The sequence below is a fragment of the Ambystoma mexicanum genome, chromosome 5p, assembly GCF_040938575.1.
Source record: "Ambystoma mexicanum isolate Mex_15411 chromosome 5p, UKY_AmexF1_1, whole genome shotgun sequence".
Classification (NCBI taxonomy): domain Eukaryota; kingdom Metazoa; phylum Chordata; class Amphibia; order Caudata; family Ambystomatidae; genus Ambystoma; species Ambystoma mexicanum.
Genome location: NC_090930.1, coordinates 203,539,946 through 203,557,581, shown reverse-complemented (window position 1 = coordinate 203,557,581; position 17,636 = coordinate 203,539,946). Strand labels below are relative to the sequence as shown.

At 43.2% G+C, this 17,636-nt stretch overlaps 1 protein-coding gene across 1 annotated transcript in view; it reads left to right on the top strand.

The window, feature by feature from the left end:
- The window catches only part of COL4A5 (collagen type IV alpha 5 chain), a 568,084-nt gene that overhangs the window by 254,427 nt on the left and 296,021 nt on the right, over window positions 1-17,636 (top strand). The window contains exons 18-21 of the mRNA XM_069612627.1: window positions 1,415-1,456; window positions 7,536-7,665; window positions 9,854-10,027; window positions 17,117-17,191. Of these exons, the coding sequence (XP_069468728.1) occupies window positions 1,415-1,456; window positions 7,536-7,665; window positions 9,854-10,027; window positions 17,117-17,191 (421 nt within the window). The remainder of the gene's footprint in view (window positions 1-1,414; window positions 1,457-7,535; window positions 7,666-9,853; window positions 10,028-17,116; window positions 17,192-17,636) is intronic.

Here is a 17,636-nt window from a genome sequence, read left to right as displayed (position 1 = left end):
GCAGTTATGTTCTTTTTGCATATGGTGAGGGCTGGCGGTGCCAAAGGTGATGTGCATAGACCAGACTTGTGGTACTGAACAGATTTTTACTTTTTTTTTACATTGCACTACTGCTGCTGCTGCGCAGCTTTATTTTTCTTATAGTGGACACGTCTTCTTGGGTGGTGTTAGGAAAGACTTTCTTTTTGTTGCTTTCCTTCCATAGATTTCTTTTGGATAACCAATCTCTTTGCTGTTGTCTGCTTACCTGACCCGACTAAAGTCCTCTGCTTTACTTCCCTTCATTTTGGCTCACTTTTATGGGGAAACTGATTAGTCCTTAAGGTTGCACTGCACTGCAATGGATGTAAACTCTCTGGTTCCTGCAAGACTTTCTTCTGTTTCCCCTGCCACTGGAGCTTTGAACTGACAGTGGGAGGCTGCACGATTCAGTGAAACATAACACTATTGGAGAGGAAGCACATAGAAAGAGTTTACACAACTTTCAGTGCACATCACAACACTCATTAGCATGTTAATCAGAAAAAACTAAAGGGACGAGCATGTCCCTGCAGCACTCACCTGAAGGTAGCTTCTGCTACAGTGAAAAACGAAGGCGGAGAAACGAATGGGAGGTGCGCGCCCTGCACTGGTAGGGGCTGACCGGCGCACCCCAAATGCAGTGATCTGAGAAACAGTCAGATTCTAGACTACTAGCAGATAATGCTTGGCGAGTCCATTTCCGGTAAAGGGGGGAAATTGCAGAAAGAATAATTTCCTAAGAGGAGTCATGAACATGATGCATTTGGTTGTCATTGATGGCATTATGACGGCTCTATGTAAAACTGTCCGCGTGGAAAAAGTCGCCAGATTTTGTTTTCCCCTGCACCTCTAAAAGCCTTCCCCCACATATTCTAGGAGGGGTATGAATTACTATTCTAACTCCAGTCGTAGAATATTTGGGGAAAGTGCCTGATTTTCGTGAGAGTGCAAATTTGGGGAAATGTCGCCCCCTGGCGACCTTTTCCCAGGCGACTATCACTTGCTGACGTTATCACATCACAGCTACATGGCACTGGTAGGAAATGCAGGTTTGGAGGACCTACATGAGACCATCATTTGCAGGGAGGAAATTGCGTGAAACTCCCTCACCTGAAATAAAGTAGACACATTGTATATACACAGATTTACATTCCAATGCGCACACCGTGTCAGGAAAAAATAAAACATTTAAAATAAGTTTTCAAATGCTCACAACCATCTGTTTCCATCCTGCCTCTATGCACACGAGACTCGGGTGAAGGAACTTCTCGTTTAATTGTGTATAAATATGACTTCTTCGACCGGTTACATATGACAAACCCTGTGAGACGTGTTGCACAGCTAATATCGCTCCTTCTAACAATAATATTCTCTTCTGTGTTGCACTTTTCAGGGTCAGAAAGGAGACACTGGATTGCCTGGCCCACCTGGAGTTGTAAGTTGATTGGCCTTGCCCTTCACCCCTCCCCGCTCCTTGACTGTCTTTACCTTGACACGTGGGTATCCAGTGATGATAACGAAAAGAAAATACAGAATAACATTTTTAGCGACACTTGAATACCGAGAATTACCGAATTTTTATTTAAATATATATATGGGGGTGGGGTAAGGAATTAAAAAGGGTGGTGAGCAGGTTGGGGTGGGGTTATAATCATTGCAAAACAGAGGGCTTGGGGTCGGACCCCCCAAATTACAAATACATATACATAAAACAGTATTTTTTCGGTATTTAAGTGTCGGTACAAATGTTTTCGTTATGCCATTTTTTGTTAACATCACATGGAACGGCCCACGTTTAATCAAAACCAAATGAATGCACTCATTTTAGCAGTGCAGATTGATATTCTATAAATGTGTTAAGATTAAATGCAAGTAAGATGCTTGAAGATTTGAATAGCTCTGTGCTACCTCACATTATCTTGACATTTGCTTTCTAGAACCTGCTTGTCCTGAAATGTAAATATGGCGTCTCGTGTATAGATGATGTAGAACTGTGACAATACGGCGGGCGATATGAGTGCATGTGTGGCGGGCTGGGAAGACGGGATTCATGTGAAGCTGGACATACAAGCCTGAACATTCATACTGCATTGTTCACACAGACACACTACTTCATGATGATCAGTGCTGCCTGGACACCCTTACCGATGCACAGCGCTAGGCTGGAAGGTGTCCAGTACATAGGGTGACCAGATTAAAAAATAAAAAACCAGGACAGGCCATAGACATAGACTATGCACTACAGGAAGCACAAATAGGACTCTGACAAAACGTTAGTCCTCCCTCTATGTCGTTGGCCTATTGCAGTGGGGTGTTCCAGGCACACTCGTCTCATTGGAGGAGAGTTAACAATGAAGGGGAAGGAAATGATGCCATGAAAGCCTTCAGTCACAGGAATAGTCGCACCAGGCCCCGGATTTCAGGATTCCCGAATAGGTTCCCGGCAAAAATTGGCACCGTAGCCACCCCCATCCAATCCCGGGATGGGGATCTTTAATTTAAAAAACTCTCAGGACCCCGGGACGGAGGGCGATTTCCCCAGACTGTGCCGTGAAAACTGGGATGTCTGGTCACCTGGAGGCAATCGGATGGTCTCTGACCAGATGGATTCTTGAAATCTTGCCCGGTCATGTGACAGCTTGACCTCAAGGGACTGGGGATAAGGAGGTTGAGGGTCGCAGTTCGGGCTGGTGGCTGATCTTTCTAGTATTTAGGGATGTCCCTTCGTGTTGGAACGGCCTGAAGTCCTTATTGTACTGGAACTCGTAGCAAATGGTCTTTGTCACATAGGCACCGCATAGGACTGGGCAGAGGGTAAATGGTGCGAGATGATGGGAGCAGGGCTACAGGTGCCGGGAAGGATCAGAACAAAGAGCGAGAGAGAGTCGGAGCCGTCGAGGGATCATGCCTTTTACGCGTACCTTGGCCTCCAGCCTCCAGGGCTGTTCTGGAAATAATTATGTTCTGAAATCCTTATTCTTGGCTCTGAAATGCATGAGACAGTGCACCTCGCATCCTTCAGGGTGTGCCAAAGATTAGACAGGTGTTGAGAGATAAGTTGTACATATCTGCAGGGTGTGTGGGTGTCATGAGTGTTACATAGAGCCTCGATCGCCAGCATTGCCTGATTACTGCATAAAAGCCATTCACCGGGAGAAAATATTAAACAATATGAGCAGCAGTGCTGGAGCTGGCCACCTGATGGCAGAAGGGAGCCATGTTTGTCTCCTTTGGAATAAAAGAAACTGTATACGGCAGAATGTTTGCCCAAACGCTCGTTTCCTATCCGAAATCGTAATTCACTTCGGAAAGAACAGGTCAAAAAAGAGGCAATACTTAAGATAGGAGGTGCAGAGGCTTTTCTTGGATTCAATGGCACCCGTGCTGTGCTACTTAAAGGCACCAGCTGGCTGACCAGTGCGTAATCTACTTAATGTATTACGTTATAGAGGTTGGAAATACCTTGCTATGAAGTCGAACATTAAGGACTGATTTTTGATATGTAAAATGACAGGTTTTTAAGAACGAATTCCTTGTATACAGTTATGTATAAAAGGTATTAACGCTATAGATCCCGTGTTATGTGTTTACTTAAAAAAAAAACTGCAGTCTTCACCTAGTCTTCACCTTCATGGCACAGTATTCCAATTCCTCTAAAAAAAAAAAAAAAACATTTTTTACCACTATTAAGGCCATGCTCAACACTTAGGCCACGCCCCTTGTGAGAGCGCCCCCCTCTGCCCTCGATTGCTCACCCCACTTGAAACACAGGCTTCTAGCATGGTATGTTATGGGCAATGGTATGGGCAAAGGGTTACGGGACATAATGCAGCAAGGTGCCTCGAAGTCGAGTCCAAAGCCTCCCAGGAGGCCGCACGTGTCGCACGTGTCCCCACTTCTCCAGGAGCACACGGGCCTGCACCCAGACACCGTTCCCACGGGACCAAAGGAGGCAGAGCCTCGCATTACGATGATCACAAGTCGGCATTACTTATTTATTTATTAACAAACGAGTGTACAGGCCAGGCAAAGCTGTGCGAATTGGCATTCTCTCTCTGTATCCTTAGGCAACAGCTCCCTCTTATGGTGACAACTGGTGAAGCTATGCAAACTGGCATTCTCTCTCTGTATCCTTAGGCAACAGCTCCCTCTTATGGTGACAACTGGTGAAGCTATGCAAATTTGGCTCAACTGCCCATGACTGCATTAGACAAACATGCAGGGACAAATATATATCTGGCCTTTTATTATTGTTAGAGCAGGAACGAGGCAAGCGATCAACAGGGCAACATATCTAATCATAGTAAAATAGAAGAGATTAGCAAAATAAATAACACAGGCATAAAAGCAGGAATAAAACAAGTTTTTCACAAAGCTAAAAGATAAAAAATGACACGAGTAGAGAGGTGGGATCAACACATAATGTCTGCCGTAAGCCTAGAGAGAATCATTGGAATGCAGCATTGGAGGGTTTTCAGAATTGAACATAATCAGATATTTTTCAGAATTGAACATAATCAGATATTTTTCATAGAAAGGAGGTAAGCTGTTCCAATAAAAGGCACAGCACCTGAAAAAGATTGTTTCAATGGGAACACATCTGAATTGATGCACTTCAAGGCACAGTGGGTGTCGGATGCGAATGCCTCACGCAGACCCAGAGGGCTTCCACTTATCAGCCAAGCAAGGAGGGGTTGTAAAGTGGATCACTTTATAATACAATTCAAGCATTTAAAGCAAGCCAATGCAAAGAGGTTAACATTGGAGTAATGTGGTTGCATTTCCTAGCACCGAACACTAGTCAGGCGGAGACATGGGAGACCGCTTTCAGTGGTGCCAAGGTAGATTGGGGGAAGACCAATAAGAACAGAGCCCCCAAAGTCAATTCTTGATAAATCAAGGCTTTGCAATAAAAGTATAAAATGTACTATTAGGAAAGATTTTCTTTTTGCACCTTCCCCTCCATATATTTCAATGGGACATCCTTTTTTGTGCTTGTTTTGAACTCTGTTTAGACTTTTTGGAGGTCACTAAAGCCTTCTGCTTTATGTCCCTTGTCTGTTTTGCTCATTCTTCTGGGGAAACCGACAAGTCCCTAAGACTGAAAAGGGTACAGATGGACTAAAGCATTGCTCTTGTGTGTAAAGGTGCACTCGTTGCCATTTTAGTGCTGGTAAACACCCCTTAACCCACCACCTCCCATTAAAACAGCTTTAAAGTGCATATGCCTATTACTGTGTTGAAATCTAAAGCGTATAACACCAGCTTTGGTTTTACCAAACTGTACATATTTGTTTAATAATGATTTTACCAGTAGTGTGTTGAAATAGATTTTTGTGCATTTTGTGTAGTGGTATTTTTAACCTATGTGGACCTATGTTGTCTAACATACTTGGATAATTTTAACTGTACTTCACAACAAGTCTACCTCCTCCTGAGTCTAAGCCTTGTTTTCAGTCACTATATCTTTGAGAGTTTGGTCAAAGGCGTTTGCACATTTAATTTGGCTTCTCAAAACCCATCACCAGAGTAGGCGCTGTAAAACTCTCTTGACAGGCCTGAAGAAGGCTGGGTGCAGAAACAGATGGCCATTGTGCCAAAACATTTGTCAACAAACAAAATATTACATGTGAAACTAGGAGAACACTATAATCAATCGCTGTTGGTGAACAGTATTACATATATTACTATTTTACTCTTTTTATATTCATTCAGAAAAGTTGGAATATTGTATGTGCAGATATCAGTTTCTGTAAATGAAAAATGTCTAGGATTTATTTGAGAAATGTTTACTTAGGAATGGAGTATGTAGAAGGGATAGATTAACATATACCCGTTTTTTTCTTCTAAAATGTGTAAATTTAGATTATTGGGGAAATTCTTTGCTAAATGTATCAGTTATATGATTAATCCTTTGGGAGTCTCATGCGTGAGCTAATGGGGACTAGCAATGCTAAAAAAATATGTTCCACGGGGGACAGTCCCCCCACCCCCTGTACTGACGGCCATAAAGACTAGTCATTGTTGCCAAAACAAAAGAGTTACAGTGACTCAGAGTGGGGAACGCACTTCTCTTATGAGAAACTGTCACGAAAAACGAAATAAACCCACAAAAAACAATCTGACAGCAAATATGCTAGGGGTCTAAAAAATCTGGCTCTAAGAGGCAAAAAGGACAAGGTTTCCTAGCAACCAGTCATGACCAAACTTGAAGATAGTAAAGCGCATCCGTCAGAGGATGCTGGAAACATTGAGAATGCAAGCAGTGTCATTGGGAACTACAGAGGCACATCCGTCCGCTAGAACTCCGAGTAACACTAGTTCTTCTATTGTAAAACCAAATCCTTGCGCAGCGCAAACACTACATCGTGGTACATTTCGCCTCAGAGAAGCTCCGCGGAAACTTCAGATTTGCCCGTAAGAGAAAAATACATTTTGTTCGAAGGAGCACCAAGCACTCCCAGTTATTCACAAGCTTGCATAGTGTCACACTTGGAGTTGTTTACAACCCTTCTTTAAGATGCTTTTTAGGATTGGGTCGCAACTTCGTAACATTGCACCAAAGAAAACCCGGGCGACCGCCTTGAATCCGGGTTCCTTGAAATGATGGGTTAGGAAAGACTCTTCATCAGGGACTTGAGGGAGGCCTTTGTGTTTGCTTCTACATCTCCCTCGCTTGCGAGCAAGATGATCCAGAAAGTGTGACGCAGCAGCGCAACGGTGCTCATTCGTCCTGTGCCAGCCCGTCCGCTGCTTTCACAGCCTCCTGTATAGGCCTGCAAATCTGATCATGTGGTTGCACATGAACCCGCCTTCATGCTCAGATACTGGGCGCAGTGCGACACCCAACCCCAACTCTCGTTTTAGAAAGTCTTGGAAGTTTGTGAGCTTGTGCGGCTACCCCGCCACTGTAAGATCATGAAGAGACAGTAGGACTTTCGTTTGCGATCTACTCGTAAGTGAAAATGTGTTCGTGATTTGAAACTATGGATGTTTCACCAATACAATGTGCTGAATATCCTTACGCCGTACATTTATGAGTGGTCATTATAATAATAATAATAATTGGTTATTTATAACGCGCTTAATACCCAGAGATTACTAAGCGCGGACCCAGGGATCAAACCTGTGTTGCTCTGCGTCCCTTGCTTCCAAGGCGAGCGCTTTGCCGCTGAGCTATCCTCCAGAGTTAAAGGTTACATAGCAAATAAATGCACCTAAGTGACATCACAGCACTTCTCGCATTGCTACTGCTATTGTAACCTTTGGAATTATACCAAAAAGTAAATTCTTTGGAGGCCCTGTGCTTACGCTTTGAAGCGGGCAGGTGTCTAGCAGTATGCAGAGGGCCTCACTGATTATCTTGACACAGCGTGTACACGCCCCACAGAAAGTATGGCTGTAACAATGTAGCAGTGTGAACTAAGAATGCTTAAGATTCATGTGTGTTTTCACTAAGTTATCTAACCAGCTGATTTATCCTTTTCTGGGGGTCTGGGTGTGGTCTGTTTTAGGTTGTTTCAAGACCTGGATCAGGTGGACAGGGACTAAAAGGTAACATCGGACTGCCGGGCCTTCCTGGGCCAAAAGGAGAGCGTGGTTTAACCGGCATTCAGGGTCCGCCTGGCCTGCTGGGCCCTCCAGGTAAGAATGTCCATTGGCTTTGAAGAGCGAATGAAAATGGTTGATTAGTTAAACATCTGTCATGTTTTCACCGGGTGAACCCTGAGAAAGGTTCGACTGCTCCTTATATAATACAGGCTGTATCTGTGGTTATGAATGCAGCGTTTTCAAAACAGAGGGCCTCATTACACGGTATGCAGTAATCATGGCGCTATTAGCGCCATGGTTATTGGTGGTATTTTACCGTGTCCGCCTTGGTGGATGGTGGAATTACCGGCCTACTCCAAGGTGAGCGGGGCCGGTAATTCCCCATTCACCAAGGCACTTCCCCCTTCCCATTTTTGCCCCCATAGGGCTCAAAGGGAATGGGGAAGGAGGTAATTACGGTACCGCAAATTGCGGTACCGTAATTAGCACCAAGGTCCCTTTGCGGGCCCGTTCCTTAACGGCTGGTAAAAGCAGCCGTTGAGGTCGGGTCCGGCAAAGGGACCTCGTAGTAAGGCGGTAAGGGTTTACCGGTACCGGTGCCCTTACCGCATACCGTGTAATGAGGCCCAGACTGTTTTACACATTCAAACAAAGAGTTTGAACAAGTTACAAGTTGATGCAAACCTCCTTTGCACCTAGAGTTTTAATGTATTGTAAATTAACCTTGTATAGCATGACTTCTGCTTTTTGGGTGCCTCTTTTTCCAAGGTCCTGCAAGAGAGAGGGAATGGTTGGAGAGACGATTGAAGCCTCTATCGCAATTAATCCCATATGACCATATCATTTAGCGCCAAAGAACTGAAAGACGCATATATATAATTATGCTGTATGTTATGAGATGGGTTGGGGGAGGGGAAGGGACATGTACAAACTTCATTAACATTGTCCGAATTAAAATGGATAAACAAAATGTAGGGCCAAGTGTGCAGGACAATGTCTACATGTAGGTAAAGTGATACACCCTCATTATAAGTTTCTCGGTATCCCGCCGGTAATTCCGACAGGAAGTGGACATACCAACTCCGGGGCCTGATATCCCAGTATTACCGGGATATTCCAGGTGCCAGCAACTATAGCACTCCCTGGAGGGGATTGCCGTTATTACCTGTGCTGGTAATAGCGGCTGGTTTTTCCCGGTGGGGGGCTTGATTGACGTCCAACTCTTGCCTAGGGATAAATCAGTCAACCCCCACTGGCAGACTTGAACTCTTCGGTCTGGAAAAGTGCTGGTATGCGGAAATACCAGCACTTTTTCTCTAGTCTGCCAGGGTCGGTCTCTGGAGCCAAGGGGCCTTGCATGTTTAAGTGAGCCAATAGTCATTTCTTTATTCAGACTTTTTGCACCGTGGTGAAATGAGTGAACCACAGGTTGGTTGTGAAGAACAGGGACATCATTTGGTGCTTTACTGTTAAATCTAGATCCACATTATAGAAGCTTTTGATTAAAAATAAATAAATCGCAAACCTGTGTTGTGGCTGGGATCCCAACAAATCTCAAAGAAAGTGGGTGTGTTTTTTTTTATATTGCTCCACTCAGAAAGATGTCAGACTATAGTGCACTAATGCATCCTAAATAGGGCTACCTCTGTACGACCTATTATGCATTAATCTATACCTGTATGTAACTTTGTATCCAAAGATGTCTTGTAAAGCGCCCAGATACCCCAGGGTGTGGCGCACTGTATAAATAATAAACAAACAAACATATGTATGTGCTAGTCTGCATCCTTGAGAGCTGTCTGCCATGAGTTGATAAAGCTCTGTATAAAATATGGTTGCCCTATCGGATGGAAGCTTTTCAGATAATTTGCATACCTACAATGCATTGCTCAGTGGCTGCGAACTGCAGTGGAACCTCGAGGGATGCCTACTGGGTAGTTCTGTGGCATGTGTGGCTTAGCTGAAAAGGCCTGTTCCATCCTCTGATGGTTTTCATGCAATACTCCAGCTGGCTGAGTATTTGCCACGGTCGGCAGCCTGTCTGCTTCTGGTTCAGGGGAAGTACTTCACCCCAGTCCTGGCTGATTTGCCTTACGTTTAGACATTTAGGCTTTCATTGGATTGGACGCGCTGTCTTCTGTTTCTACAGCCTGTGGGATATCGCCTGTGCTATTTACATCGCTCATTGAAGAGTGCAGGGTGACAGAATTTAAGGTAAAGGACATCTTAATATCTGGGTAGTGAACTCCATATTTAATATGTGTTTATTTTTTCTACGCAGGTCTGTCAAGCGCCGGCCCGCCGGGGCGCAATGGTTTCCCAGGGGAAAGAGGACAGAAGGGTGATGAAGGGTTTCCAGGGGTATCCATACCAGGCAGTCCCGGCATCGATGGACGACCCGGGAATCCTGGACCGCCAGGCCCTCCTGGTCCCCCGGGGCCAGCCGCTCCTATTAGTAAGTACTGAACATGTGGATAAAAAAATGTGTGTTAGGAAAGATTTCTCTTTTTGGAACTTTTACTCTATATTTCTATGGATCCCCAAACGTGTTGCTTTTGTTTTTGAACTTGTCCTGGCTTTTTACAGGGAAGTGCAGCCTCCAGCTTCACGCCACTTTTTTTGCTAATTTGTCATGGGGAAAGTGATCAGACTATCAGTACTGGGAAACTATATTTCCCTTTTTGTCTTTCTACATTTTAGGTAACCTTTTAACAGTGCACACAGCATCATAAATGCAGTGCAGTGGGGATCATTTTGTATCACCCTAGTCTTTTACACTTCGGATTTCTGGTTGTATTTATATCTGGATAAAGACAAGATGGTGGCAGCAAACCTATTTGTTACCATTGTTGCATTCTTTCTATTGTGCATATTAACTTTTACCACATATGGCTACTGAACGTGCCTAGTGCCCTAAAATGGCCACACCACAGGACCGTTGCTTGTTGTTTGGCCATATTGTTGTTTGGCCTACTTCCTGCCTTGCCAGGGAATCCCAAAAAAGGTCATGGACTTGCCCCAGAATGGTCCTGCTTTTTTGGGCTAGTGATGTCTTTGTGTGTGCTTGGCCCAGGAAGGGGATGGAACTGTCTGGTCCCATTCCACATCCGTGGTGTCTGAGAGTGTAGGGGTGTGGCATGAGTGAAACCCACAGTGGTCCCTTATTGGGCCACTGTTGACTGTTTGAATGGTGCAGATCCTTACTATTGGTGGGCTGGGACTCGCTTCCAGGCAGATTCTTGGATAGGAAGAGGACTCCTGCAGCCATTTCTTCAGATCAGCTTTGGAGCCAAGTATCCTGCGTAGAGGAGCAGCCGACTGAAGATCCGTGGACGACTCCCAAAGAGGCCTTGTATTACTTCATGTATTTGACCTGGTGAAGTCCTGCTGGACTACATGATCTGCTAAAGTCCCTAGTGGTGCTTCAACCCTTGGTCTGGTGGGACCAACCAGTCTCAACGCGTACTTGAGTATCCATCCATCCTTAGCCTTTGGAAGTGTCTCTGGACCACCCGGTGGACTGACTAGCTGTTCAGTGGACTATCTTCCTAGAACAGTCGCCAAGCTGCATTTGTTGCCTGAACGTTGGTAGGCGCCAGCCTGTGGTGTAAGTCTCCTTCATGCTGAATTTCAGCCTCCCACCTTCAATGGATCCTGCTCTGGAAGGTCTTCAACAACTGGAAGGGCACCTGCCATTGCCTGTGTGCAGTCGCTGGAAGGTCTGACGAAGTGCCTGAAGAGGTCTGCATTGTTGGCTCCTGCATTTCTTCCTTGCCAAGGGTTGCACTCTACTCCTGGAACCGACCAGAAGAATCCTTACACCTGCAGCTCCTGGGCAACTCTTACTGGAACCAATGGCTGCAAAGCCTACCTCCAGCGACCCCAGTTGACCCATCTAGTCATCTGGGAAATCGGAATCAGGGGGGTAATTAATCGTACCGCATTCATCTCTCACCATTCTCCTTTGAATAAACCTTAGAGTAAACTTTGGTTATTCCATTCCATCGCTGTTTGATCATCACATCTAAAGGTAGCTGTACCTGAAAGATAGGAACATCATTTTACTTACCAGTAACTTTGTTGAGTATCTCTCTGGAACATGTCCTCAACACAAGAATGTTTCCTGCGTCAGACCCCTTTTCAAAGAAGAAACTTTGTGACTTTTGGACACAAGGTCCTCATCATAGAGATTGGATTTATAGAGTTAGGGTATATTTTTTGTGACATGGTTCCAGTCTACTGCGTACTGCATATCTCCTAACCTCCTTTTTTGTTGAATACTTTTCTGAGGACCTAAAGGCAACTGTATATATGTTTATTATTTAATATTGTGTAATATCACCTACTTGTTTCATTTCCCAGTGGGTTTTTTGGGCCTACAATAAATAGTGTTTTTGTACTTACCTGCCTAAATAGAATTTTCGTGTAATTCACTGTGTGGACACATTTTGGACCAGTGAGCCCACTCACACTCTCCTGAGAATACCCTTGACACAATCCACGCTAGCTTTGATTGGGTTTTGGCTAACCTCTCAGAGGCCCCTGTTAACTATAACTAGGGTGTCCTCCTAAAATCTGTCCACCAGGCCAGATTCTAGAAATCCATCTCAACAGTATGCCAAAGTGGAAACCTAACGGGTCCCCTCGGCATGAAGAATGGAGAACTCAAAAATGAGGCAGCACATCACCCCAACATTAGGGAGGTACACCGCAACTGAGGGAAAGATTCACTTTTCTATAGGGTCAGAGATAATTAGGCATTAACCATTAGAAGCGATTATTTCACCTATGTGATATATATTGTTGGAGAGATAAAAGAATTTATAGTACCCCAATGGCTATTCTTGAGAAATACAACTAAAAAATGAGCCTCTGTGTGACTTCTGTGAAAGTCACTGCCCTACACCCCACACTAAAAAGTAGCCTACATGTAACCCACTTTATCTCTTGAACCGATCTCTTATGAACAACGCATTTTTATATTGTGTGGCCAGCTTATTAATGTACTTTTTTTTTTTGTACCCCATTCTTTTTCCCACACAATTCCCGCACTTGAGAATATATCCTGGATTACCCTGCTGCGCCTTTCCCCAGGGAAAGTAAGGTGTAGAGGCTTGCAAAGTAGGAACAAATTGATCATCCCAACCCCTAGCCTCATAAAAAACCTTCCAACCCTACTAGGCTTTAGGACCACACTAAACACATACCTAAAATAAAAAAGAACAAAATACAAATAAATTAAAAATGCAATTTATTGAACCTCACAGCTCCAGCGGGAGATATGTTTCTTATCATATAAAGGCTAAGTGCTTTTTAAAATTCTTTTCTTGGTATGATTTATACACTTCTAACAAGTAAAGAAAGACATTCAATTGAAAATACAGTTTTGAAAAAGCCTAGAGTTGCTTTTTAGTCTAATTCCTGCGAACCTGTAGACTTTATTTCCTCACCCTCTCGCTAGAAGTGAGCATCACCTCTCGCACTGGATGCTCCCATGTGCCATTCAAAGACATGAATCATCGGAAGTGTAGAATGCGGAATGCAAAGTGGAAGAGTGAAGATCGGTAACGAACCATATGAGGATGAGTTTGAACACTTTGGGGGATGCCCAAAATAAAGATTGCATGCAGGCCATAATGCAGAAACTTTACAAACGTCCATTAATGCAAGTAGTATTAAGCAAAATATCCTAAACCTCAATCTAAGATTCATTGAAACAGCATTTAGCTTCAATAATATGACTGGGAGTTTTAAAAAGACAGGTGTACCGCCTGGAACATAGTCCGACATCCAGTGGTCACTGCGGAGTATTGCATTTTGTTTTTTATAGTCGAAAAGGGGACATCGACATAGGTGTGTCTGTAATACTATCCCTATACTGACGTGTAGTGTACCCAAAATCCCTCACACGTCGAGGTCCCTCTGTCTGTATTTTATCTGCCCTGAGGGAGCCTTGTTAGTACGTGAGTGAGTACAGAAAAGAGAGAGAAGGTAATAAGACGTCTATGTTCCTTCCACCCCGAGCGGGGAGGTAGGGTGGGCGCATGTGAATCTAAGCAGATACAATCATCAGAAATGCTTTTACGGTAAGTAATGCATTGTCTTCTGATGTTTGTTAATCTGCTTAGAATCACATGCTGTGCATAGTCCGACATCCGGTTCCGTTCGACCTCATTTTGATTTCTGGTACTAGAGCATAAGCCTGCCCTCAGATTGAAGCACAAAATACAAACTTCAACCCATTGATTTACTGCAATGTGTGGCATCAGCCTCTTTTGTTGTGGGGGAGAGGGACTCTCTGCCTGGACCTACTGTGTCGTCCTACTGCTTTAAAGTGTGATAAAGTAATCCTTCCTGCACCCAATCCTTCCCCTCATTCAATCTACTGGGTTGGAGGAGATTTTAGGGGTATTTTGCTGTATTTTTGGTGAGCCAGTTGGGGTATTTTGGTGAGCCCTAATTATACAGGACTGCCTGATATTATTCTTATTCTGGGATCATAAACGGTAAACCAAAACCGGACCTGGTAGGCCCTAAATCACAATTTCATTATTATGTGGTATTTTATCTACAATACCACATTGGTGGTATACCAGAATATACTTCAAGTACCTGATAACAGTTATCCATATAACCAGCCACTTTGACTGACCCAGTTCACAGTGACCAGTTTGGTTTTTGAGTTTTTCCACATGTAGTAAAATGGAGATACCATCTGCAGTAACACAAAGATATCACTTGATTCACAACTGTCTGTATGTCATCACAAGAAACCAGGACACATAATAAGTAGTCTGAGGCTGATTCACCGTTCTCTTTCTTATGGTTTATAAAAGATTAGAATGATGCCAAAATGCATAAACAAAACGTGCAATGCACAGTGTTTTCACATGACATTTCCTGCGATTTAAAAATGAAGATGAAGATGAAATATCCACAAATACAATTCATTTGCAGTTGCTTCCCCCACTGTAAATAGCTTTTTCTGTACAACAGATTTCAAACACTCTTCTTTGTGATATAGATGCCAAGAGTTCAGCTAAAACTGATCTTGAAATTCGTTACTAATCTTGGCAGATGGGTGGTCAAAGACACATGAAACATAGCTGTCTACATTTATGAACGTGAATGTGCTTTTCTAGGTTCCAACTGTTTGTAAAATGTACAGTTGAAATATAGCAAATTGCTCTGCGCAGCATTTGAAATGAACTATTCACGTTTGTTAACGTATGACAAGATTTGCCAGCCTACAACTACCTGTAAAATATTTTTGTAAAAACATTCATTCACTCCATGCACCTCAATTGTTACTGGAACTCACCAAAAAACACACTTGTTTCTGTGTGCCTCCACACAGCGAAGCCAGGACCCCTTTCACCTGGACTGGTGACAATTGTTTTTCCTCTGCCTGGACAGAACAGAACCTGCACTGGTGAATGTCTTTATCTGGTTTTCTTCCCTCTCAGCATGAATGAACTCTGCGTAGCCAGCCTGCGCAGACACTCTCAGCAAAAGCAGCATGCCTCAAGGCTTTGTCACGGGCAGCTTGGCTATCGGTCTGACCGTCTGCCAACCTCCTTTTCCTTGCTTCGACAGCAACGACGAACCCCTCCTTCTCACTGCACATCCCTTTTAAGCTCTTTCAACTCTCCTTCTTTCAAGGTATATCCCCCTTACAGAAGACATACAATATCCCTGCCTATTTCAGTGATGTCATCCCATCAATCAGAAACTCCCTCTCAATCAGCCAACCCACTAGAAAGTTCCAGATAACACATGTTCAGCCTGTCACCTCTGCACAGAGATTCAGGCAGCAGCAAACAGATGAACATATTGCTACATATTTTTGCGCAGGTTCCTGTTCTGAAAGTCTTTTTAACAATGGAGCAACTTTGAACAGCATAACTTTCGGCCTCACTTAGACTTGCAAACGCAGCTTCCATCCTGCACATTTATTCTCTTTTAAAATGAACTGACTTCTTTTGCATCACAAGGCTATGGACTGATCTGCCTTGAATATTAGTAATGGGATAAATTAGTGTTTTGGATTACTAGTACAACTAGTACATGTTAGTTGTATTCTTCATTGAACTCAGTCCAGATTACTGTCATATGGTGTGTCATGATAACATCAGCTGTTATGCAGTGCCAAATTCAACCCCTATTTTACCTTGTATGTTTCAAAGCATTCACAACACTGACTCAGACCAGAATCATCCCTGGGTACACACTCTTATCTCACACTCTTGTTGGCAAGTTGGGTCAGTTTTCATTTATAGTGAAATTCAGAGCCTTAGGTAAAATAGCCTCTTTTCCTGCACTGCCCTCTGTGTGGCTGCTGGGGCCTAACTAAAGAGTTACTGCAGAAACAACTTAATCCCAGCTACAGACCTATCCATACATAAATGTGATCTTGAACACCAACAAAATGAATTGTATACTTTGATTTCAAACTGTTATATGCCAAATCAACCATGAATCTATAAAAATGAAATAACATGCAATTGGTAATCAATGTTTTTCACATATCTCTGAATATATTCATATATTTATTTTTCTGATTTAAAATGTTCGTTTTTGTTTTTTTTAATCTTTTGATTTTTTTGGGTAATTTTTGATCACTTCTTGTCATTTATTTATATTAGTGATCTCTGAATTGTTTTAGTTTAGATTGAGAGTGTTCTTTTTATTAATATTATTTTTTGAGGGGTTGTGTCAATTATATTTTATAAATAAATCCTTACAAAGTAAATCACATTAATATTGCCATTCAAAATGAAGAATGTTCACAACACCTATTCCATGTAGCTGAATAAGTGGCAGATGACTGCATTAGTCCAATCCTGGAAATCAATCCAAACTCAATGTTTGTAAGTGTTCCACCTTTGCACAAAGGAATAAAAGTAAAATATGAGGTATAACATGGAGTGCAAGATACTTGAATTTTTCTTAACTCAGTGGTTTCAATCAGGCTCTTGATCAGGAAGTAATTATTAAAATTGAAGCAGGCCTCCATCCTCGGTAAGCGTGGCTTCCTTCCGTGGTCACCATTCTTTCCCCCTCACCCGCACATTTTCGGTCCAGGTTTTGTTTCCCGGGGACTCCTGTTCTGAGGTGGTCTCCTCTGGATCCAGCCGTCCCCAGCTCCCAAAATTAGTTACATTTCTAAAGCAAAAGAGAAATAGACCGATTAAGAATCAAGTACACCAGCTGATTCATTTTTCCCTTTTCTCTGAACTTGCCTGAAATCAAAATGTGTATTATACACATCAAATATACAATATATACAACAATATTCTGTAACCCAGTCACAAATGTTCCACGATGACCTAGAAATAAGCCTCGATCATGCATGGAAAATACTTAACAAAGCCCTTGTTTAATTAGCTGGAAATAAACATATGGATCACTAATGGAAACGGTTTAATTTGGTTAACATGGACCAATTGTTCCACAGTTAACTCTCGCTCCTTTATAGCAATTCCGAGAGAAATAAAGCAGCACCTTTTGTTCCTCATGCAGGCTTGTTTGTTTTCCACTACAGGTTCTGGGATATGCCAGCCAGGTCTGCAAGGCCTACCGGGTGAACAAGGCTTTCTAGGAGAGAGAGGAGCAAAGGGTAAGGACCTGCCAATCATCGTATGCTTTCTTGTAATATTTTGGCTATATCCCTAATTTCCTTTGTTTAAAATATTGAGTTTCAAACCGCTTTCTGCTGCTTTGGTAGTGACTGTTTTGTTTTATACACATACACGCCGCAATCAGTGGTCGAAGTGAGCGGGAGCGGTTGGGAGCGGTGCTCCTCTACTTTTTAAAATTAGCATTTACAGCTCCTATGCTTTTATTTTAAAAAGAAACCGTTCCGGAACAGTTTCGTTTTAAAATAAAAGTGTTAGAAGAATTTGAAACGTGCACTTCAGTGCACTACCCTTAAACAGCTGGCACATGTGTGTCGGGGTTTGCATTGGGCGTAGGAGGGGGCGTGGTGAAGGAGTTTGTGGGGAGTGGGTGCAGCACAGCAGGTAACATAGTTCCACTAGTTCTTTTCGTACACTTCGACCACT